This window comes from Rhynchophorus ferrugineus, unplaced genomic scaffold, assembly GCF_030347505.1.
Source record: "Rhynchophorus ferrugineus isolate W39M unplaced genomic scaffold, kcgeb_rfMv2 rfM4, whole genome shotgun sequence".
Classification (NCBI taxonomy): domain Eukaryota; kingdom Metazoa; phylum Arthropoda; class Insecta; order Coleoptera; family Curculionidae; genus Rhynchophorus; species Rhynchophorus ferrugineus.
In genome coordinates, this window is record NW_027472583.1 from 47,398,332 (window position 1) to 47,425,005 (window position 26,674).

General features: G+C 31.2%; 1 protein-coding gene and 1 long non-coding RNA gene across 2 annotated transcripts; one reads left to right on the forward strand and one right to left on the reverse strand.

Annotated features, from left to right (window-relative positions):
* Positions 1-3,779: 3,779 nt before the first annotated feature.
* LOC143196445 (cytochrome P450 CYP12A2) lies at positions 3,780-16,432 on the forward strand. The gene is made up of 9 exons (XM_076404118.1): positions 3,780-4,127; positions 13,839-13,932; positions 13,988-14,100; positions 14,158-14,390; positions 14,992-15,160; positions 15,218-15,374; positions 15,434-15,682; positions 15,738-15,953; positions 16,004-16,432. The coding sequence occupies exons 1-9, from the start codon at positions 3,814-3,816 to the stop codon at positions 16,115-16,117; spliced, it is 1,659 nt and encodes a 552-aa protein (XP_076260233.1). The 5' UTR covers positions 3,780-3,813; the 3' UTR covers positions 16,118-16,432.
* Positions 16,433-23,997: 7,565 nt separating this feature from the next.
* On the reverse strand, positions 23,998-26,109 carry LOC143196446 (uncharacterized). Its single transcript, XR_013005745.1, has 2 exons — positions 25,996-26,109; positions 23,998-24,433 (listed from the first exon to the last, which is right to left on the reverse strand). It is a non-coding gene; the product is annotated as an uncharacterized LOC143196446 (long non-coding RNA).
* Positions 26,110-26,674: the final 565 nt, after the last annotated feature.

Consider the following 26,674-nt stretch of genomic DNA (forward strand, 5'->3'; position numbering starts at 1 on the left):
TAGGTAACAAATATCTGATTGAAAATACAGTTTTGTCTTGTTGGCACAGTGGACTGTCGCGCTAACTTAGTGACAATAAAGACTTTTAGAAAAGAACAGTATAAATTGGAGAAATTCGATTGTATAAATATATTTGTTTATTTAACATATAGTCTTTTGCTATAACGTTTCTTATAAATACCACTGAACTAAGCTATTTAATTTATTGATAGTGATTTCAAAATATTTTCTAATTGTTTGTCAATCATCATATAATATATTTTATACAGGATGTCTCAAAAGTTTCAGATTTGTGTCAGACAATCTGTTTCCGATAATGTTGATTTTCTGAGGCATTTCTCGCGCGGGAAATAAGCTAAAGTTCATTAGTATCAAGCCACGACACAAGGATAATGTCACGGTATTCAAGCAAACGCTGGATAAAAAATCAGAGGAAATAGCAAGTTATGCTTGTCTGCAATTATCTTGGCATTTTGGTTCTACTAGCTCATTTTAGTAATATTAACATGTTATGACAACATATATATCGCCTCACTTTCGATATCAATGTTTCTCTTGGACTAATTCATGCCTTTTTGTACTTGGGATTTTCGCTTGACATTCGCACACAGCTAATAAAACCGCTGAAGAAGAAGAAGAAGAAGAAGAAGAAGAAGAAGAAGAAGAATAACAACCAATAGAGGAACTTTACGGCTAATGTATACATTCATCGCCTGTCTATTAAAGTCTTATTTGTATTACCATCATAAACCTCTTCCCAACAATTGATAAGAGACTTAAATCTCTATAGTTTCTACACCATGTACTAGGTGAAGTCATCAGTTTCCCTATCGACCTTGATACATTCTGTTGTAACTTGATCGACCCATTATAAAAACCATTGTGATTATCCTTCATAAGAAATGCAAAACAAACTTGAGATAAATTATCAAAATTGAGGACCTTAAGTATGCAAGGTAACAAATGTTTGATTTCAAACTCAGTTTTGTCTTGTCAACATAGTGGACAGTTATGCCAACTTAGTGACAATAACAAAATTACAGTATTAATTATCAATTGTATTATGTAATATTATTTATATTTTAAATTATTATGTTCTATTATAACAGGTCAATTGAAAAGTCTCCGGTCTACAAATTTTTTTGGTAAAATTATTTTTTTTAATTCAACATAATACCCTTCAAGAGTGATACACTGATTATAGCGACCCTCCAACTTTTCGATGCCATTTTTGTAGTAGGATTTGTCCCTTGCTTCAAAATAGGTCTGAGTTTCAGCGATCACCTTTTCATTCGACGAAAATTTCTTCCCAGCGAGCATTCTTTTGAGATCTGAGAACAGGAAATAGTTGCTGGGGGCCAGATCTGGATAATAAGGTGGATGGATAAATTTTTGAATCATTTTCACTGACTTGTGACACGGTGCATTGACTTGGTGAAGCAGCACTTTCTTTTTCTTTAAATATGACCGTTTTTCGGCGATTTCGTCCTTTAAACGGTCCAATAACGCTATGCAATAGTCGCTGTTGATGATTCTTTCTTTTTCAGGGTTGTCAATAAAAATTATTCCATGCGCATCCCAAAATACATCCCATAAACTTGCCAGACGACCGTTGCGTTTTCCGACGATTTGGAGCGGATTTATCGTGTGCAGTCCAGTCGGATGACTATCGATTGGACTTCGGAGTGAAATGATGGAGCCATGTTTTATCCATTGTCACATATCGATGAAGAAACTCGGTTTTGGTACGTTTGATCATCTTGAAATATTGCTCTGAATCATCAACTAACAACAACAATAAAAAACAACAATCGTTGTTTTTAGTCAAAAGTGAGCTCGCGCGGCACCCACTTTGTACAGAGGCTTATCATACCCAAATATTCGTGAATGATATGATGTTCACGTTCAGCTGATATTTTTAGAGTGTCTGCTATTTTATTCAGTTACAATTTACGGTCATTCAAAATCATTTTGTGGATTTTTTAAATGTTTTTGTCGGTACCAACCTCCTTTGGGCGTCCACTGCATAGTTAGCATATCAATCCTTGATGGTTGATTTTCCTGGGACTGTGTCCGGAAACTCGGCATCAAGCCAAGTTTTTACCTTCAAATAGCAATATTTTATCTCAAATGCTATAATTCACAAACTAATGATCCGACAACTGTCAAATGTATACACGCATCTTCTGAAGGTTAGAGCTAACTAAAAAACATATGTATTTAATTCCAGTAGTGCCATCTATGTGCCAGGCCGGGGACTTTTAAATTGACCTATTATAATACTATATATAGTAACAATTGGAGAAATTAGATTGGATAAATTTATTTGTTTATTGAACGTTTAATTAATAATGTTATATGATAGCGTTTATTATAAGTATTACCCAACTAAATTGTTTACTGTATCGATAGCGATTTTAAAATATTTTCTAATTATTTGTCATTCACCATATAATATATTTCATACAGGGTATGCCTCAAAAGAAGACTCATATCAGAATTTTTTTCAGATAATCTGTGTGCGATAATGTTGATTTTCTGCCGAATTTCTGATGCGGGCAACAAGCTAAAGTTCGTTGGTATGTAACCAGGATTCTAAGATGAATATGACGGTGTTAAATGTTAAACTAAGGCTGTCTAAAAGTTTCGAAGAATATTGTAAGTTGGGCTAGTTTTTTATGCACCTGACACTTTGGTTTTAGCAGCTCGAAATATATATTGAGTCTTCCTGATCTCATAATATGCCCAAAAATATACGAATATATCGCTTCAGTGTCGATATGGATGGTTTTTTTGGATTAACCTATGACTTTTCCCTCTTGGGATTGTGGCTTTATATGCAATTTTTACTGCTATTTACAATTCAAATTCTCGTTCTTCAGGATGTCCGAGAAATAAATTAGAAAAATTTTTGATGTTAATAGAATCCTAATATTTGCTTCCCAACGTTATGTTTTCATAATATCTGCATTTTTATTGCTTTATAGTGGTATTTTAGGTCTCTCTGGCATTCTTTCGGTCAGTGGTTGATGACATTTTTTGCCGCTACATGACCCCTTTACGTCACTCTTTACTTTTATTTCAAGTAACATAGTGATTACACATGTAATTAATACAAATTCTTTTCTTGAATCACTGCCATCCTTCAGGACCACTGATTAATTAACCCAGCGTCTAATTATTATTTTATGAATTACACAAAGTAATGCAACTTAAATCTCCAATTTGGACCAAATGGATATTCATGGTCCTTGGAGTTGGACACGCGGGTTATGACTTAATTAATTCTATTGATGCGGCATTCGGATTATTATTTAAAACAATTACACCAAGTAATTCAATACTCGTCATAAAACTTTACCTTTTTGCCTATTTTCAGTCAATTTTGTGACATCCGTCGAATGTAGATGTTGCGAGTGAATTGGTAAACTGTCTAAAAGTTTATTGATAATTTGACATTTCTTGTCCTTCATGTGATTTGAAACATCACTAAGTTTTTAAAAGTATTTGGTCGGCATTGACAGCGGATTTATTCAAATAAAACGACAATTTTACTTAAATTTCGAAATGGAAACACATTTTCATATAAAACGTTACTCTTGTATAAGTTTAACATTTTTTGTTCATGTTGAATTGATGTAATGAAAGGGAGCTTAATTTTCTTTGCTGATAGCACCTGTCCTACATTCACTCTAAACTTTTGAGACAGTTCCTGTATACTAATTTTAACGCATAAACAATTTTTGATTAAGGTTAAACGTGACGGTTATTGCGCTGAGCTTTGTTGGAATTTGATTTGCGAGGCCGTAGAAAATGGCCGGTAAAAACAATATTCTATCACGAAAAAGCGTTTGGTACCAATGCCGTAGCTATGTTTCCACACAGCCATTTAAAAAAGCAGTTGCTGCGCAACAAGTTACTGTCAACGGTATCAACACTAAAGATATTTACTATAAGAAGATCGGCAATAAACTTGAAAACGATGACAAACCAGCTGGATGGAATGAGGCAAAACCATTTTCCATGATACCAGGACCTAAACCAATTCCAATTTTGGGAAATATATGGAGATTTTTTCCGGGCATTGGAGAATATCATAATTTAGGGATTGTCGATTTGCATAAAAAGTGAGTAAAATGTTATATTTGTATAATATATTATAGTATAATATAATTTAATGTTACTAGTGTGCTAATTTGGCAGTAATTTACCGATTGTTTGTTTGTTATTCTATTTCCTGAATAGTATTCACAATAATTTTCTCGATAATGATGATATATTTCCTCAGAGGCAAACCGATGCAAACCGAATTGTTACAGAAACTAACTTAATGTTTCAAAAAATATTCAATGGAATTTAAGTATTTTTCCTTTTAATATAATCGAAATATTTATTATATTTATTTAAATATTAAATAAAATAATCCGCGAATGATCTAAGTAATAACCTATAGATTAGAATTCCATTAAAGAAAATTAATCAACTCAAATACGATCACTGAAAAAATGACATGGAAACAAAGACTTTTTCATTCGTTCGACTAACCACTACGAATAATTCTATGGAATTATTCTCATCGATAGCTTACTTAGTATACAAAATTCAAATATATTTTATAATATATAAAATAGAAAATAAAAATAATAAATTTATATTGAATAAATTTTAAAATTTTATCAAATATTATAACAGAAATATCAGAAGGAATAAATAACAAATTTTTATGTTCCAAATTCAAGTAATTAAACATTAATTATCAAAAATTAATTATTGATTGAAATCAGAACTTAGATATTACAAAAATGTTATTTATTGCAATAATTACAATAATTAATTAACAGAAACAGAAATAAGAAATAATCAATCATATAAATGATCCAGAGTTAAAGAGATTTAAATAAATTAGTGTCACACAGACAAAAGTAACATAGTTTTGCGAGAGAAATAACAATATAAAATATTTATAATTAATGGATAAAAAGAAATAGATAAATGAATATGACTGTTCTACTTTTTAAAAATTTGTCTCAATGACATTCTTATTGCAACAAAACATTCACTTCGTTTCAATAATAAACAAACATTGATTGTTTTTCTTTTTAATATAATTGAAATATGAATTATATTTATTTAAATATTAGATAAACTAATCCAAGAATGATATATGTTATAGTTTATAGATTAGAGTTTTTTAAAGTAAATATACAATCCAAATACGTACGTTAACAGAGAACAAAGACTTTTATCATTCGTCCTAAGAACTACTCGAAATAATCCTATCTAATTATTTTTATCGATAGCTTTCTCATAATAAAAAAGTAATAATAATAAATTAATAGTAAATAAATTTTAAAATTTTATCAAATAGTACAGAAATAGCAGAACGAATAAGTAATAAAATATTTACGATCCAGATTTAAAGACATTTGAATAAATAAGTATGACACAGCCAAAGTAACACGGTTATAAGAGAAACAACTATATAAAATATTTATAATTAATGCGTAAAAAGAAATAGATAAATAAATAAAATGTTATCAAATATTTATACAGGAACAGCAGAGTGAATAAGTAATACAATACTTTTATGTTTCAAAGTGAAGCAATTAAACACTACAAATTAGTTAACGATTCAAATTTGAACTTAGATATTATAAAAATGTTCATTATTGCAATAATTACAATAATTAATCAACAGAAACAAAGAATATCAATGATATAAACGATCTAAAGTTAAAAACATTTAAATAAATAAGTGTCAAGTGAGAATTTACAAGAGAAACAACAATATAAAATATTTATTTTTAATGCATACAGAGAAATAAATAAATTAATAGATTTAATTATTTAAAAATTAAAAATTTGTCTCAAAGATGAGAACATGTCTTCACATGCGAAACGATGGCATTTTTATTTCAACAGAACGTTCACTTCATTTCAATAATAAACAAAAATATTATTCTATTCAATCACTATTTATCAATCTATTCAATTTACTTCGAATATTTTTCATTTAAATATAATTTAAAATAATATGAATTATATTTATTTGCCCAAGTAACAAATTAAGTAACGATCTATTACATATTTTGTGTGGTTTACATTTAATAACATTTTGGTCCAAATATTTAATCTCATAGAGAGTTTTATTATTTTCCTTGAACGTCAAGTCTATATAAATCATTGGCAACGGCTCTTTTGTTGCATGATGTTTAATATTATGTATATTTACAACTTCTTGATGTAGTCCTGTGCCGGTGACGAATTTAAGTCGTTTTTCGGACTTTATTTCAAAAGTATGGTATTGCGTATTACCGTTGTCCAATTACTTTATTATTTATATGAGCTGGTTATTTTTAATGAGTAGTTATTTGTAATAGTATTGAACAAATCATGAACATGTTTATGTAGCCTAGGAATTGTTTTTGATTTTTTTCCTTTTTTGTTCTGGATTTCTTCTGTCTCTTCTGTCAGGGCACTGAAATTATTATGCATTTGGACGGATTTGTTTTCGGACGACTTGTTTTTCCGGACTTCTCAAACGTTTTTTGTTTGTAACGACGCTCCATTATGATCGCATTTGAGGGGTTTCACTGATTGGCAGTTGATCGTTATTTCTAAGAGCGGATGATACCGTTGATAAGTCAACAGAAAGGTGTAGTGGTCATTTTGCATCATGTGTTGTAAAGCTATTATGTACTAAGGTAACTGTACACAAATATATAATTACTAATTAAAATTTAAATTTACACGCTTCATATTTCAGTCGCTTAATTTGCCGTTACAAGATTAAAAATAAATTCCTAGATTCACTTCGAACTTCTTCTACAACAAAAACGTACTAAATATATTTACAAAATAACTTCTTCAATTAATGATAATATAATGTTACTTTAATATCTGATCCCCATAATTAACAAGATTTACATTCAAAACAAGTATACGACGGCTTATTCCATAAAAGAACAATTTTATTATACCCAGACAAAATTGCTGTCTTTCACTTTCAAGCCCATAACTGTCATATTTACACATCGTCTATATTATATTTTTTTACCAAATCTTCAAATCCTTTTCGGTAAACAAATTTGTTTATTACAAGTAATTACAGCTAACTCATTTCCGGTTTATTTTTAGCTTTCGTTACTCCTCAGATTCCAAATTTGTTTTGTGTTTGTATCCCGCATGTGAACGAAATTATCTACGGGGCATTTAAACACTTTAAAATCTTTATCTAATCATTAATATTTTTTACTATATTCATTTTAACACTTGATGCAATAACTGGCTAGTTTATTATTACTAAATGCATTTAATAATGAAACTTGATATTACAGGAAAATTCTAATAACCTTTACAAATACCCTTAGTATACTGATGTACTATGTCTTCAGAATTATTACGGTTACCATCGACTATTATCAGTTCTTAAGCGTGGATATATATTTTTAGCTATTCTGTGTTTTCTATATATCGAATTTGTCAACATTTTAAGATTCAAAATATATTGATTAATGTATACATTTTGAATTTAAAAAAACTGTTTACGAAGATCTAAATACATTGTGGACACCGGACGAAAGATTGTTTTTATTCTCGATTTTTTACTGTATATTAGGATGTTTTTAATGTTTTAAACATAGTGACTTGCCTTCTGATTAAACATATCTTTGTCGGAATTTCCAGGCACAGCGCTGCCATATCTTAAACATCCACTTTTTATTTATGTCCGCGGTTGGTTCACGTACGACTCGCAGCGCGTAGGACAGATCCATTGACAATAAAACCTAAAATATTTGTTTACGTGTTTTGTGTTACATATGACAGAACAATTGAAAAGTCCCCGACCAAACATAGTAAAACGCATTTTTTTGGTAAAATTTGTTTTTCTTATTCAACATAATTCCCTTCAAGGCTGACACACTGATTATAGTGAGCCTCCAAATTTTCGATACCATTTTTGTAATACGATTTGTCTTTTGCTTCAAAATAAGCCTCAGTTTCGGCGACCACCTCTTCATTCGATGAACATTTCTTCCCAGCGAGCATTCTTTTGAGATCTGATAACAGGAAATAGTCACTGGGTCCAAGAAATTAGAAGCTCAATTCATGGATTTTTGCCATCGTTTTTACTAACTTGTAACACGGTGCTTTGTCTTGGTGAACCAGCATTTTCTTCTCTTCAAATGTGGCCGTTTTTCGGCAATTTCGTCCTTCAAACGGTCTAATAACGCTATGTCATAGTCGCTGTTGATGATTCTTTCTTTTTCAGGCTAATCAATAAAAATTATTCCATGCGTATCCCAAAATATAGTCCCATAACCTTTCTGTTGCGTTTTCCCACGCTTTGGGGCGGGTTCATCGTGTGCATCGTGATGGAGCCATGCTTCATCCATTATCACTTATCGACGCAAAAACTCAGATTTATTACGCTTGATCATCTTCAAACACTGCTCCGAATCATCAACTAGAATCAATCGTTCTTTTTGGTCAAAAATGAGCTCGCGCGGCAACCACTTTGCACAGAGCTTTCTAATACTCAAATATTTGTGAATGATATGATGTGCACGTTCAGTTTATATCTTTAGAGTGTCTGCTATTTCATTCAATTTCAATTTTTCGGTCATTCAAAATCATTTTGTGGATTTTTAAAATGTTTTCATCAGTTAACAATCTCTTTTGGGCCTTCACTGCGTTCACCGTCTTCGGTGTTGATTTCACCACGTCTAAACTTAGCATACCAATTCTTGATCGTTGATTTTCCTGGGACATTGTCCGGAAACTCGGCATTAAGCCAATATTTTGCCTCAACTGCATTTTTTCCCCTTAAAAAGCTATATTTTATCGACACCCGAAATTCCTTCTTATCAATTTTTTTCACAAAACAAAAATTACTTTACTCAAAATACTATAATTTATTCACAAGCTAATGATCCGACACCTATCAAAGTTATATAAGCATCTTTTGAGTGTTAGGGCTAACTAAAAATGTATGGATTTAATTATAGTAGCGCCATCTTTCAGGCCGGAGACTTTTAAATTGACCTGTTATAACACGTATTCCTGGTTGCTTGATTTGGGAGCATTTCGTGTTATTGGAATTTATTTATTTGTAGCGCCTATTATATGAAAATGTTGGATCTCCGTATCCGCTTTAACTGTGACATTTTTTACGCCACCTAGTGCACTCGTTTTCCTCAAAATAGGAGGTAAAACTTAGGGTACCGATTAACATATAAAATGTATTCATCAAAGACTTTTGTTTTCGAGTATTATTGATAAAATTGTTTGTGCAATCTCCTCTCTCCTCCCTATCACAAATATTTGTATCCATTCATGTACTTTCTCATCCAATTCGTTTCTTGTTTCATAAATAACAAGGTACAACGTCATTGGGCCCAGGAGCCCAACCACCATACGTTCTTTGAGGTTAAAGCTGATTTTTTTCTCCTTTCTTCGTATTCCTTCCCTCCGTAACCAGCTTTGAATCAACTGAGATTTTTTATTTCACTGTCTCTTCTTGCATTTTGATGACCTCGAGCCAGTTTGCTCACTGCGATTTTTGTCACCATGCCGTTATTTCAGTCTACGACATACTGAACGACCGTCTACGGCTCAGCCAGATTAGAGTTATGTATATGTTATGTAGCTGAAAAATTCTAAAAATGCCTTAACAGGGGAAAATACAGACAGACTCGGATTGCTACGAGATATATATTTTCTCCCCAGAATCTAGCCTATGCTAAGATAAGTGTAACTGACCAACAGCTACTACCTCGGTATGGGTGTTAATGTGTGCTGTCTATATAGAGACTTCGTCATGGTTGTATTAGTGTTCTATTTGTGTCCATTATTAAATTGTTTATACGCTATTTATACTTTTAGTCACCCTTTCTTGTCTAATTAATTTTATTTTATTTATAAATTTATTATCGTATGTATAGAATTTATGTCTGTCCCCGTTCCCTCTATATCAACACCGCATATAGTCGCGAAATGAGGTCAAAACGATAAAAAATTGTTTATGCATTATGCAAATAAAATATTTTAAAAATAATATCTATAAATATGCTCTAGTATGTAACAGACTTCCATAAATATAAGGTAGCAAATAGTCAAAGCTCTTTATTTCAGTTTTGTTATGCTTGGTTTATATATCATTATATCATTATTAATATTAGAAAAGTGTTAGATATATCGAAATGTTTATAAATCGATTTGTATGCATCCTATGAAAAACTTTCAGACTGACGTATTTGTTTACTATATCTAGCTCGACTGTAGACAATTAACGAGATTACGTCACGTAACTGAAGGGAAACCCAAATTGTATAAAGATATTGTAGTATTTGCTATAGCAACCTGCTCTATTACTTCTGTGATGATTCGTCCATACTTTCGAAATTTTGACTGTCATTTGCTCATCTGAATACCATCCAATATACCATAAAAATGGAATCATAAGAATACCAAAAGAAATGTAAAGCATTTACAGACCCCATAATATTTGATGGGGCATATTTCATTTACATTAATTTAATTTAATGTTTTCCCAAAACCAATGTTTGCTAGACAACGTTGTAGTAGATTTTTCATGTTAATCTGTTATGAAATAGCATATAAGATACAATAAATAACCAATCCTATTTGTTATTTTAATAGTACGTATTTATATGCCAGTTAATGTATATGAAATCAAGGACTTTCTATAAAATTAATACATTTATCTAAGTATTTACACTTGCAGTTAAATATAGAATTTGTTTAATTGAAAAATTAATATTTATATCCATACAATTAGATAAGAGAGTGTTGCGTATTTGTTGTTAAACAATAACAACTAAATTATGTGTACATAGTTTAGAGGTGAGCGATGAACAAGCAATATCTACATATAACTGTAATAATTTATTTATACAAGGACAGTCAAATAACTTAAAAACAAGGTATTCTAAAAGAAATAACAGAAAAAGTAGGTTCATAAATTTAATTTGAGAAAACAATGTTTTCGTTCTCAGTCAACAAATTAACACCAACATTTTTATTATCTAAATGCGGTAAATTCTGGGGTTTTCGCTACAAATATTTGGTCGAAACTATTCCAGACTGTACAAAATTGAGGTATTACAACAGAGTGATCAAGCGGGGTTGCCATTACGGAGCTAAATATCTTATTTTGAATAGAAAGATGGACATTGCGGACGTCCAGAAGAATTTTAGCCTCAGAAACAATAAAAAACACAGGCTAAGGGCAAATAAGGGAGTGGAAAAGTTTAGCAATATGTATTCAGATTAAAAAAAGAACGCAGTCTAAAGTTTTATGGGCATATTAAAGTAACCAGATCAAGCAGGTTGAGTATAGAGGTGGTGAAATTCTATGAAGCTCGCAGTAAGGCCAAGGTTGAAATAATGAAATGGATCGCTCAAATAAGGCGGAACTGAAAGGAGCCACAATAACATAACAAGAAATACAGGATAGAAATGTTTTTAGATGGAAAGTTTGCGACTAGTATATAGTAAGACCTCCACCGACAGACAGAGAAACCCAAGAACCTGGAACCAAGTAGTCAGATGAGCGAAAAAGAGCAAATTCAGAGAGAACGAAAGAAATATGGGCCGAAAGAAGTGAAAAGTATATTGTATTTAGAAAAAGGCGAATGTGCTGGTTTAAATAAGTGCATTATTTTAGTAATAACTTTGAAGAACTGAACCTGTAAAGGAAAAAACTACTACGTTACATTTATTTTGTTACCACCTAAGGATTACAGGCATACGTTTATAATAAAGCCAACACATATTCAAACAATTGAATTTGAATATATATGTTATTTGCTAAAAGCATATTTTTTAATATAGACGATCTTTAGATGCATCATAGATGAAACCTGAGGTAATGGGGAATACAACTCATTCTGCCGATAAACTTAATTAAAGGAATTATTCAGGAAAGATATAATTCTCCTTTGCTTGACAACATTAAATATCTGACATCACGGATGCTTATATTAACAGAAATCGAAAAACCCTTAATTTTAAAGAACAACTGACAAATTCCCTTAATTTCAATTCAACAGCATAATAGGTTTAATGTTAAATATATAAAATCGCCTTTTATACAGATTGATAGTGTTTAAAATTTAAGAAAACGATCACAATTTTAATAACTGAAGTATTTTGTATATATAGAAATACTATTATCTTAACACATTCGCTGCCAATAGTGCGCTAGCGCCTAATGTGAAGTTTCATTGGACGTCCAGCGCGTTATATGTGCGATGGTCTTTCTAAGCCCTGCCCAAACTTGCCAAAAAGCGATATTAAATGCTTTAAACGATTTTACAGACATATTTTCATATAATCCCGAACGAACAATTCGGTTTCCGCGGCAAACACTCATGCCTCCATCATGCTGCCTGTGTCGCAGCAACAATCCACCAGGCATTGAAAAAAGGTCAAAAACTGAAGCCATCTTCTTAGATATCTCCAAAGCTTTTGATCAAGTATTGCATCACGGTCTAATATTTAAAGCGAAATAACTAGGTCTACCGAGTGACCTAATATTCCTGATAGATTCATAGTTGGATGGTAGGTCTTTTCAAGTGACGATCGGTGAGGCAGTCTCCTCTCATAAACAGACTTCTGTAGGAGTCCCGCAAGGTGCTCTACTAGTCCCAGCTCTATTCAAGCTTTATATGGCTGATTTCCCGCTCCATAAATTTTTCCACACACCATTTTATGCAGATGATACAGCTTTCTTCACAACCGGTTACTGTTCCGACGCTATTCGTAACAGACTCCAAGTCCAGCTAATCCAAGCGATAGTATGGTACAAATTCTGGTGACTACTCGCAAAACTCGGGCTATTCTGTTCCTCTGCAAGTAGGAATTCCGCGCCTATCGCCTCCAAATCGATAGAGTTCCTATCCCATGGCTCCAGAAAGTTTCATACCTCGGTCTAAAGTTCTACCGCAGATTCCAATGGTCAGCCCAAATACAGCACGCCATTTGAAAAGAGAATGACGTGTATAGCCTACTATTTCCACTACTCTGCAGAAAAAGTAAACTTTCAATCCCACAGAAAGCGACGCTGTATAGAATGCTAGTCTGTCCCGTCTGCCTCAACGGAGCACAGGTGTGGTACAGGTATGTCTCTGAGAGACAACTTGAACTACTACAAGTGTTCCAATCAAAAAAGTTCGCGCGTTACTCAATGCCCCATGGTTTATGAGGAACTCGAATGAGGCATCCCGTTTATAAAAAAATTCATAAATATGCCCAGTGTAAGGCTCTCCATAGGAACGTTTGAACAGGACAATACCTTGATAAAATCTCCATCCACAAATCCCGATAGTAAACAAACTACGACAGTACCAGTCGTATCCTAGAGTCTCTGTCACCTGCAAAACAATCATACTCCGAACCCAAAGCGACATCAGCCGAAGGCCATTTGGTTCTAGCTGGTTAATCTGTTAAAAGAAAAAAATCGAAGCCTTGTATTTAATTCATCATTAGCAGTGTACCCGTAGAATGGTATGGGCCTTATCTGAAGACTATAGGTGAGTCATTTCCTTGGTTTCGAATTTTCCTTTTTGACTGATATGTATTACAGAGTGACATATGGCCGGAATATGTATATATATATATATATATATATATATATATATATATATATATATCTATATATATATATATATATACGTATTAACATAGTAGGATACAGCGTTACATACATTAATACTACATTAATATTTTCTAAATTTTTTTGGTCTGAAAAGAGTCAATCGCTTTCTATTGGCTCGTATACTTTCTGATTTGTCATTTACGTTGTGATTCTTTAGAATAACTGAAACCTATGGTGAAATAGCCTATTTTTCGGGCATATTTGGAAAGAAACCAATGGTATTTTGCTACAATCCCGATGCAATGGAAACGGTACGGGTATCTGTGATTTTAGCGATAGTCAGTTATCGAAATAATCGTCGTGTAGATTTCCAGGAACGAAGGTGCGTGGCCAGTTAGATACGGAATGAATGCCTTCGTTTATTATCAGAAAAATATACGTAAAGATGTATTTCAAGGGATCGGTGGAGTTCTGTCTACGTAAGTACCTTTTATATGATTCTGCTGTATATTAATTAACCACTTTTTTATTTTAAGACAAGGGGAGGAATGGTTCAAAATTAGGTCGGCTGTGAATAAAATCCTGATGCAACCACGTACAGCTGAAATGTATGTGGGCAGTATGGATAATGTGGCGAATACTCTGGTTGATAATATTCGATATTTTTCAAGAGCAGATCCTGACAATCTAATGCCCAGTGATTTTCAAAATGAATTGTTTAAATGGACAATGGAATCGATGGCAGTTATAGCGTATAATAAACGAATTGGTAAAACATCAATAAAATCAGTTTTCGCTTGATTTTTCATATTTAGGGTTATCTCTTTTATTATGGGACTGTCTGAAATTAGTGATATGATTCAGTATTTATGTTTCTTCGTAATATTTATGTAGTTATTATTTTAATTAAATCCAGTTCATACTCGTTTCTCACGTAATTAACTTAATCTATTAATTATCATCAATTCACTCATTGTTTTCTACAACAATAATCTCAACTAATGTTAATATGTATCATGGAAGTTCGCAAAACAATGTTTTAACTAGATATATCAATTAATCCTATATTTTCAGGTGTTATTATGTACCAAATCAAACCAGACAGATTACTTATTTGAATAATTTAGCCCGTATTTTAAGGCAACGTTATGTCAATACATAAAATTGAATTCTCTATTATTTTAATTTTTTTTTCATAATGTTGTGTTTGTGCTTTCAGAAGTACGAATTCTTTCTGGTTGAAGATAAACTCTCTTCTAAAGTACCTCCTTTAAAAACAAGTTCCTACTATTATTGCGATTTAGAACTAACAAGTCTATCATATAAATATAAAAATTATATTATACATTTTAAAAAATCTATTTTTATAGGTGTTTTAGATCGAAATTTGGATGTAAACTCCAAACAACAACAGTTCATTAACTCTGTATTAACAATGTTCGATATGTCCTACAAAATGGATGTCTTGCCGTCGTTATGGCCATATATTTCAACTCGAAATTGGAGGAAATTTGTGAACATCATGGACACTCTCACAGAGTAATTGCACGAAACTCCTTCATCTATTTAACTTCACCAATTATTTCGTTCTTGAAGGTTAAATCAAAAGTTTATTAAAGAATGTCTGGAATCTATCAATCCAGACTCAAACATTCCCGACCATGAGAGAAGTGTTCTTGAGAGATTGCTTAAAACAGATCGTCGAATTGCCATAACAATGACTAATGATATGCTCATTGCGGGAATCGATACGGTATAATATAATTTATTAACAAACATTTAAATTAAAATATTTGCGATTTTATTTAACAGACCGGTAAGACCATGGCTTCTGCTTTATATTTTCTCGCGAAAAATCCAGAAAAGCAAGAAAAACTACGACAAGAACTGAAAACGTATTTACCAAATAAAGAGAGTGTGGTTAATCAAGATATGATAAGAGCATCGCCTTATTTGAAGGCTGTTATCAAGGAAACCACAAGGTTGGCACCTATATCCATTGGAAATCTACGGTCTACTGTGAAGGATTTAGTGTTGAGTGGATATCAAATACCAAAAGATGTACGTGCCAGCTGTTGGATGTAGTAACGAATCATATGAAACTTATATTTTTCAGACTGAAGTTGTCTCCATCAACATATTGTCGTCGATAGATGACAAATATTTCCTTAAAGCTCAGGATTTCGTGCCGGAAAGATGGCTTCGTACTACTGCGGATGAGTTTTCTCATAAGAACGTTCACCCCTTTGCTTCCGTTCCGTTTGGTTTCGGTCCTAGATCATGTATAGGAAAGCGACTTGCAAATTTGGAACTGGAAGTTGGCTTAGCAAAAGTAAATATTTTTTTATTGTTTAACAGTTGCTATTATTAGCTTAATTTCAGATGATAAGGAATTTTCAAATTTCCTGGCCACATGCTGATGCTAAGTTCGGTGCAACTTTATTGTATGGTATTCAATCTCCCTTAAGATTCAAAGTTGTTGAAGTTGATAATTAATATCGAATTCTGATTTATTTCTGTTAGTGTTAGTTATTACTGGAGGATTTCGTTAATAGAAATAAAGCCATGAAAACTAAAATACACGGCAATTGTCGTATAATTTATAAACAATATTCAAAGTTATATATAAGAGTGGTTTGGTGAATCCTGTAATGTTAACAATCTTTATGGAAGCGCTTAGTCATTATATAGTTACTTAGTGATTATACACTTTTTTCGCAGAATTTAATAGGCTCAAGAACCAGAACCTTACTAATGGTCAGAAGCGAAATGTTTATATTTATATTAAATATAGAAATTATTTTCAACGATCATACTTGTTTGATTCTAAAATAATTTAAGAGCACTACTTTAGAAATAAATCTGTTTACAACACATTAATTATTATAGTTATAATATTGAACTAGAGTGTATGAGATTCGACATTGGTAATTGTGATTGTGAAAATTGTGATTCAAACTTTAACTTAATTTTGACCGTTTTGACTTCTAAGTTCTATGACAATAAGCCTTCTGACACAGAATTACTTCAAATATATCGAGAAAAAAACTTTTTCAGTTTTTATATGTGAATACCCAGTCAAGAGTTGACAATAAGGCCAAAATTGTCCAGTCTCGAAGTCTCACAAGCGTTCCACAAGTTATAAATTTAAGACTTTCTACCAAGGTAAGCACTAACTGGAGGTAGTGTCAGCTAAAACTGACACAGCTCTTTCATTGTTCTACACCTCCTAAATCTGAACAATAAAATACAGTACTTGGAACTCTTGCTGAAGACAGGCACTAAAAGACATATTGTTTTACTTAAAACAATTTGCAATTATTAGCCGATACAATTCACAAGTATATTAGAGAATGGGAATACAATTTAATAATTTTAAATCTGTTAAGAATTTTGAATAGCAAAAAGGTACAGGTTAGCTCAATATACTCTCAACTTAACTTAGGGTAGTGTGACTTATTTATCAATCCATAATAAAGACTATTTAGATACTTTTCATCAAGCTTGAAAGTAACTTATTAACTTAACGTCACCAAAATAAATGTATTTAATTGATTTATAATACTATTAGTTATGTAATCAGCGAAAAGCTGCACTATCATGGTTATCATATATTAAATTTTATAGCTGATAATGAATGAAATGAAATTAACGAAGTTATTGAGGGTTTAGTCACAAAATGTTCAAAATACTATTAATTAATCACAGCAACGTGGAAGCAAGAAGATAAAACTAAATTCACTTTAGGTAGAATTTATTTTGGTTTTAAGAAATGTTCTTAATACCAGCAAAGTCATTTTGTCAATACTGCGAACACTATCCCTCTGAATCGATAGGTCTTATCTATTAGTATTATTGCCTATAACAGTTATTATGCAACGTAGCTGATAAATCTCTTAATAATTATATGGCTAATTTAAGTATTCTATATTCTACTCTTGTTCTAGAAAATTAGTTGCTCCCGTCCTGTTTTTATCTGTTGCGGAACTGTCCCCTACTATTTCTGCATTCCAAGTTTTGTATCAATTTATTATTATTTGTTAGTATATTTTATTTTGCCATAATTTTGTTCCCATTTATTCACCTGTTTGGTTTTATTACTGTCCTTAATGACACAATTGAAAAGGTGAAAGGCTTCACAAAATAAACGAAGAGAAATAGGAACAATAGAGAAAACTCTGCCCCAAGACGGGTATACAGAGAAACAAGAGTAGCAGAAAGAAGCACCATTGAGAAATACTTGAGTACCATACATAACAGGTACCATAGATAAAATTAGCCAAATCTTATAAAAACACGAAAAAATTTTAACACTCAGGAAAAGACCAACCTCAAAAATCAAGGTAGAGCTGAAGAACCTCTGCCAAGGTTGCGTCAATCAACATAGGACAAACAAACAGAAGAATAGGCATACGAAGGGGGGCACATCGCGATGTAGTCAATAAAAAGACCTCACATAGAATTGATTTTAACTGCACAAAAGCGATAGCTAATGTTAAGCATGAATCGAAAAACCTTCACAGTGTCTACCAATACCTTGCAAACCAACGCTACAAAGAGCAGTCAACCAAACAGCATGTTATGTACCAGAAGTCATGTACAGTAGTATATATAGTATATCTTATATACTTTGTTTGGATGGAATGATGTATTTCGACAATACATCAATAATAATAATAAAAAGGGTCACCATAACATCCAATTAGTGATTTTGTTATGTGTTTGTTATTTTGTTGTAGTTTGTTATGTTGATAAGAATCCTCTCGCAGCAATCCTCTTGTTAATTGAAAACATTCTCGAAGACAATTAAATATACATACAGACATATAAAAAAATTGCCCAACCGTTTAAAAGGAGTTCATAAAGATATATAATATGTACTTTAAATATTATTACTATATTAGGTAATATCATAAAATTTCAATATCTCAGTGTTTCAGAATTCATGCAAATAAATAACTACACCATTCAATAGTTATTTATTGTACACAATCGGTCAATACTGTTAATCAACTACCGTAACACCAAAACTGATATAATAACAAGTGAAGTAAAACACTGAGAATTTTATTGTGTGATATCTGTAATAGGATATTTGAAAAGAAAGATCAGGACTATATAAATACCCTATATAATCCAACTTTCCAGTATCATATGCATTTAATAGAGCGATTAATAGTTATTAAATGAAAATTAACTTCATTCTTATATCTAGAATCATTATATAAACATTTACGGGTTATACGTTACAGGTTATATAAACAGGATAGGTAATTTTATATTTTAAATATATCAGGGATATCTTTTAATAGCGGGATAGTCAATAGTTGCAAGAACATTGTTGTGCGTTTATTCTAAAATAAACCAATTCAAATAAGTAGTGCTTGGGTGCTACTTTCTTGGCTTTTAAATACCATATTTTGTGAAAAAAATGATTAATATAAAGAAAGTCGGTCATTTTAAATCGCATTATAGGAAAACCGTAAGAATACCACATTTTAGATAACATGCTTTGAATACTTAACATGTGAAATTTCCTGGTAAATAGTTATATCTTAAATATCCTTATGACTGAAAAAGCAAACAAAGAAATACATCATACCTATTGTAGGTATTGCGTGCCTTGAACTTTTAGACGCTTCAAAGCTTCTGTAAAATACTTCTTCCAGAAAACTTTTAAAGAGAAATTTTTCGTCTATACGACTAGAAAAAACCATTATTATTTTAGTTTTTAAACATAAGTATAATAAAGACTTCAGTGGTATACAGTTGGGTTGGAAATTTAACTACTATAGGGTTTAAGTAGTTATTACATTGGAGGAACAAAGGAAAAATAATTATTTTCATTAAAAACTTTGAGAACCTAAGCTTCAACGTGCAGATTTCTTGCCAGGTGCTTCAAGGGGAGACTAGGTTTCAGTGATCTAGTCAACTTACAAAACCTTCATTAATATAAAATTAATTCAGGCTAAACTGAAGAAAACAACTCGATGAGTCGGTCCAGTGGTTACAACTCTAAATCTTACAAATTAACCAGACCATTATCTTTTCTAGTCATTATATTCTAGTCTTCGATTTTTATACATGAAGGTTCAGATGGAGTCTTCAAATATAAAAATCTACACATAAAGGTCAAGAGTCTTGAGTATTCAGTGTTGATTAGTATAGAATGAGCTTCCAAAACAAATTCTTTAGGAGGATTCTCAATGGCCATTCTTTTGTCAGGAATTCCTTAACTCACCGGGATGCTGACGTTCTCCAAGTCCATGATAGTATTTCATAGACTCCTTGACAAAAAATTTTTGCCAGACTTTATAGGCCACTAACTCATATTGTCTAAGTTACATCCTGCCGTGGACTAATTTAAAAATCATTGCGACTCCTCATTGTCCGAGTAACTGTCAGGACTATCTGTCAATTGTTTTAATCATCCTTACGGAGTGTAAGTGTAGTGATTACCGATGGATTTTTAATTCCTAATAGCCGAAGACGAAGTTCTGGCAGGAACGTTTCAAACACAGACGAAGGCCAGCATTAGGAGAAACAAGATATACTAACCCCCCCTTATTTTCAAAATATCAAGATTTTTAAAATATCCCTTCGTCTATCAAAAAGGCCTAGATTAAGGATGAATGGTTCACTGAATTAACGTATTTAAAGAAGATAATGTTTAGACCCACCGAACTACAAAGGAATATGTCATAGTATCTTTCGAAATACAATTTTCATTTAAATATAATCAAATTGTATTTTAAATTATTCGAAACCAAGTTTCCTTGCAGATGATAACAAATAACTACGACTGTAAATAAGGTCAAATGGTATACAACTTTAAGAAGATAATCTTAATCAAAGTTCGATCTGTCGACAGAAATTCCATCTATAGAACTGCACATAGAACTTACTTCCAAAAGAAATGTACTTTTAAGAAATAAATGTATCTAAATAACAAAACTCTAAGTTTGTAAGACATCATTTACACATTAAGGTAGGTTAAAATCACTATTCAGCATTAAATCATTTATCAAATTTCTAGGTGCCAAAGCTTTCATCCAAAATCCGAAAACCTATCCGACTTCCGACAAATAGTAACACAACCATCAAATTGTGGCGCCCTAAACTGAGACGAAATGATAATCCTATTATTCGAAAGAAGAGCGTACAGATAACTTTATTTAAACAAAAACTAGTAATACTTTGACAGGATTTATGGCACTGGTCACGACAAGGCGGACAATTATGACAGTCACAAACTTTAATCAATAAATTATTGTAGTTAGTCAACAGTACCTAACAAGACATAAAACTCCTAACGTAGGAGATATCATATTAAATAAATTCTAATATAATCATAAGAAGAGTAAATGTGGTAAAATCTATAATCTAAAATTTCGCATTCGTCCATATTTTTAAAATAAAGCTTTATATATTGTAACCCAATTTACCACATTACATAAATATGTACTGTTAATTATTAATAATAATATAACATATACATAAAAGGGAATTAAAGTAAGTTCAAAAGGATAAATGAACAACTTCAGGCAAGTTATGTAAAAATAATACATAGGATATTACTTCATGCATTACTTATTAATTATACTACACTAATTTTAACAAAAGTAAAAATTAGAATCGGTAACTATTCATATAAAATAAATAGTAATATATTCAAATAAATAAATAATATATAATAAAACATCTGTTATATATATAAGTAAATCAATAAACTTGGCTATAACTTCTTTGATAATAATGATTTATGCATGAATAACCCCGTTATATTAGTCTAAAATTAAACTTCTTATTTTTAATACTATTTATAGATGCACTTAGATAAATAACAACTTGTAAACATCTAAGAATTATTGATGAGTATGTTTCTACCAAGTTTGATATGTCTTAATAAACCAAAACATTTTCATGTGTATGTAAACATTTGGTACAATAGATGTTTTTTCGACGAAATGATAATCCTATTATTCGAAAGAAGAGCGTACAAATAACTTTATTTAAACAAAAACTAGTAATACTTTGACAGGATTTATGGCACTGGTCACGACAAGGCGGACAATTATGACAGTCACAAACTTTAATTAATAAATTATTGTAGTTAGTCAACAGTACCTAACAAGACATAAAACTCCTAACGTAGGAGATATCATATTAAATAAATTCTAATATAATCATAAGAAGAGTAAATGTGGTAAAATCTATAATCTAAAATTTCGCATTCGTCCATATTTTTAAAATAAAGCTTTATATATTGTAACCCAATTTACCACATTACATAAATATGTACTGTTAATTATTAATAATAATATAACATATACATAAAAGGGAATTAAAGTAAGTTCAAAAGGATAAATGAACAACTTCAGGCAAGTTATGTAAAAATAATATATAGGATATTACTTCATGCATTACTTATTAATTATACTACACTAATTTTAACAAAAGTAAAAATTAGAATCGGTAACTATTCATATAAAATAAATAGTAATATATTCAAATAAATAAATAATATATAATAAAACATCTGTTATATATATAAGTAAATCAATAAACTTGGCTATAACTTCTTTGATAATAATGATTTATGCATGAATAACCCCGTTATATTAGTCTAAAATTAAACTTCTTATTTTTAATACTATTTATAGATGCACTTAGATAAATAACAACTTGTAAACATCTAAGAATTATTGATGAGTATGTTTCTACCAAGTTTGATATGTCTTAATAAACCAAAACATTTTCATGTGTATGTAAACATTTGGTACAATAGATGTTTTTTCGACGAAATGATAATCCTAGTATCCAAAATTGCGGAAAAGGATGTCCATGTAAGAAACTAGATATACTCTTAATGGAAGTGATGTACAATTCACATCGAACGGTGGTAAACAAAAAAAAGGGAAAACCAATTGCCATCGTGCAAGTGGTCGTATCTCCATGGCTCCGCCTCGTGGAACATCAGGATAATCATTCGAAACTTTTCGTAGCCTGCTTGGAATGAAGAAATCAACGAAATTCTCTCGAATCAAAGCTTCCATCCCAAATATATCCAGAGGTGAAAGCGCAGAACCGGCGAGGTGCTCCAGAAATAAAGGTTGTCGTTTCTAATGATGAGAGGAATAGCATTAAAATTACCAAACTCGGCTATTACGTCGTCAGAGTCTAGATCCAGCTAGGCAACGGACACACTGTACAGTGCTATAACTACCAACCCTTCGGACACTCCACGGAACCTGATGCTGTACATTCTGGCATGTGCTACTAAAAATGTTATGAATTGATTTCTTTGCTTTATAAACTATGACACATGCAAAAATGAGTCAATTAAATCATTCCAAATTATAGTTGCAATTACTTTTAAACTATGCAGCAAAATAATATTCAAGGATAGTAACAAACTGGGCCTATATAAACAAATTTTAATACTCGAATTTACGCGCCAGCAAAAACAACTTCCAAAGTATTTGGAGATTCCAGAATAAAGCCTTAAGGAATAACGTTGATCTGTACCCTGGTACTGCCTAAATATTGATAGGGACCTTCCAATAAATACTATTATTTGTTTACTAATACCAATGAATTAAGGGTACTCAACAATATAACGGCGATAAAACTCCTAGACAATACGTTCCTAGTAATAAAATTCAACAGGATGAAGGTATTGTCTTAGATATTTATCTTTGTGTAATTAAGTAGATAGACCACAGCGAACTCATCAGAAGATTGCTCATTGGTCTATATAAACGACCAGAGTGTTATGTGATTAAAGGCCCTGTAATAATTAGCTTAAATATTGGCAAATATCCAGACATATGAAATGAAACTTTAAATCATAGCTTAACTATAAGATTAATATGCGATGTTTGTCAAATCATATACTTCAAGAATTAATGATAGTATATAATAGTAATAGAGAACGGATTGTCACAGTTAATCAGATGCGACTGTAAAAAATAGTAAGAAAAATTCCGAAAACATCAATTATTCTCCTTAATAATAAGTATCATTAGTATTGGATTGACCATTAAAGCAAAAGAGCATAAGAAATGAAAATCTGAAATATCCTGAAAAAAGAAAATATCCTGAAATCAGAAACTGAAAAAGATAGTTCAACATGTGATACCATTTCCTATAAACTACGAAACCTGTGAGGATAATCTAGATCCATTATTCCAAATCATAATTACGATTATTATTAAACCAGACTACGTACGAGGACCTACAGCAAATTTATAATCTGTATATCATCTAGTGAACAACAATCACGAGGAAATTAAGATTATACCAACTACAAATCAATTCAATATTCCAATAAACCTGAAATAGACTTGAAAAATAGATTGGAAATAAAACACCGAAAAATTCAAGAATTTATTTCAAGAAGTGATTCGTAACATAGTGATAAATAAACATTTGCTTTTATAATATTTTAAAAAGTGTGGCATAATTAGTAAGATAATATTGAGAATACTAACTTAATACTCTTAATAAGGCAGCCTGGTGGCGTAGTGATAAAGGTGAAAAGTCAGTCCTCGGGCTTGAATCCTGTTTAGGCATGATCCTTCTGTTTGTAATTATTTAACATTTGTCTTTAGATCAAGAGCACAAAATTTGACAACGAAAATGATCCCACTCACTCCACTAATCAGGCTGGGTAAGACTGGATGTCTTTTGGGATAATCTCCACAGTTGGTCACTCGCCAGTTGGTAGTCTTAATGCTGAGGACCATGGTTCGGAGCCCATGTTAAATAGTAGGTCCACTCTAGAATATCCTAGTATGTAAAAAGGAGGACCTAGTGTGTAGAAACGAAATATATTTAAAAAATTAAATAAAAAAAGTCCATAGAAGTACAATGTTGTTAACTAATCTACTGTAATTTAATATCCTATTCGTTTTCTATACATGAAGGCTTCCACTTAAGAAAATAGCATAATAACAATAGAACCCGCTATCCACTTGCTCTTTGCTATAAATGTAATCAAGCTTTGTAAATCTCGTGTCGTGCTTTGTCCATCAAACTTACATGTTTATTTAATGAACATTTGTTCAGTTTTTTTTTCTTTATCATATCTCACTGGGATAAATGTTTTAGATCTTTTTAGTCCTAGTGAACTACTTATTTGTTTTCTCAAAATTGATGGTGTTATGTATTTGTTCTTCATAGATCTTATATTTTCGATTAATGACCTATAGGGTAAATAGATATTCAAAATGAGTTAATTTATTACTTGATATTTTCGTTGGCTGGCAAATATGCATGTAACGAAATTCTTCTAGTATGCATCTAAATATTTCATATTGTTGATCTGAATATCTTGTTTCAATATTTGTGGAAAACAATTTAGGTACTTAGGGATTTTTATGAACTGTTTCGTCGTTTATCTGCAACAAGTATACTCCTTTAACTATACAGATATAGAACGAAATGTTCGTTGACCCTTGAAATGTACCACAAAATGACGCTTTCAGAGATTTGGAGAATATATTCCCATTTTATAATAACGATAACATCATAATTTAATATAACCGTTAAATAATAATAATATCGATTATTTTAACGTCAGAAGTCGAAGAACATAGGGGAGGATGCAAGTAGTCTATCCTGATCTAAGAAACACTTAAGAGTATTGCAACAATTATGATACTAGATAAGAAACCTAGAAACAAAATCAAAGTCTGATTTTAACTGTTATTTTGAATTAACTATAGACATATGTTACACATGTAAGGTAAGGAAGGAAGTTTTATGATGAGAGTGGCATTTCAAGGCAAGTTGATCCTATCATTCATATGATTATAATATGATTCAACAGTTTACGTTTAGTAGTAGTTATAGAGTAGATACGTTTTTTTTAGTATTTAGTACAATATATAGTTCTTGCCTTTAGATTTGGCAATACTGCATGGTAGTGCAAGCCAAGCATTTTTCAAAAGAAATGGCGACGTACAGTATTACTATTGACGTCCAGATTTAAATATTATAACATGTGTTATCCAATTTAGATCATTTATTTAAATACATCCTGACATGTCTTCATGGGTTTAAAAGCATTTCTTTTCTGAAACTGAAACCTTTTCTTTATAAAATACCACGTGCTCATCCACTTTTCTCACATGTTCTAATGCATGTACCACAGAAGAGTAGTAATAAATTAATTATAATTTAAGATCGTAATAAGCATATCGAGTGTAACATGTAATAGATAAAAAAATTTAGCCGAGATTATAATTTACAAGTACATCATATAATATATAAAATTAAATCATCAAATAATATAATAAATACATAAATCCAATAAATATTTAAAATTATGTTTAAATATCAAAAATATATTAACTAAATCAGAATCTTACCATCTATTCATGCCTACCACAATCATTAACTGATTTTGCTGCTGTTTTAAATAAAATTGAACTGAAATGTCGAAAATGTTAACGATACCAAAAATCTAATGAAACAATGCTTATTATTTCACTTTTTGCTTAAAAGTATTCATACCATCTGCAGACTTGAATTCTTTGATGCATACCTTTACTTAAAAGTACACAAATATTTATTTTATTCATGATTTGTTTTATTATTTTTATTTGCAGAAATTATTTATATATAGAATAAGATGATCATTATATTTTAATCATTAATATATTATTTTTTGTTTTATGTACTTATATTTTAATGTCTCGTTCATACCAACGAGGCTTTATCTCGACAATAATATCTACTGTTTAACGTCAGAGATCAACTTAGAGACCATCGCAGAAGACTTACCCAACCTGATTACTGGCGTGAATGATTTGAATATTATACACAGACATACATTTACGACCATGCCCCCGCAGGATTCGAACCCGCGACTACCGTAACCGTTGAAGGACTAGTGCGTCAATTATCTTAATAGCAATATGACAATCGCCGTAATTAACCGCAACTTAATTAATCGAATTTTCTTGTTTCATCTTAAGGTTGAAGTTGCGATACTGGAGATCTTGTACTCTAATTGTTTTATTTAAGCAGGAACTTATTAAGTATATA

Bases quoted from the DNA above. Each gene is read 5' to 3' on its own strand.
- LOC143196445 (XM_076404118.1), top strand. From the start codon at position 3,814: ATGGCCGGTAAAAACAATATTCTATCACGAAAAAGCGTTTGGTACCAA. The intron at 13,933-13,987 runs GTACGGGTATCT...ATCGTCGTGTAG, and splicing joins ATCCCGATGCAATGGAAACG to ATTTCCAGGAACGAAGGTGC. The intron at 15,161-15,217 runs GTAATTGCACGA...TCGTTCTTGAAG, and splicing joins ATCATGGACACTCTCACAGA to GTTAAATCAAAAGTTTATTA.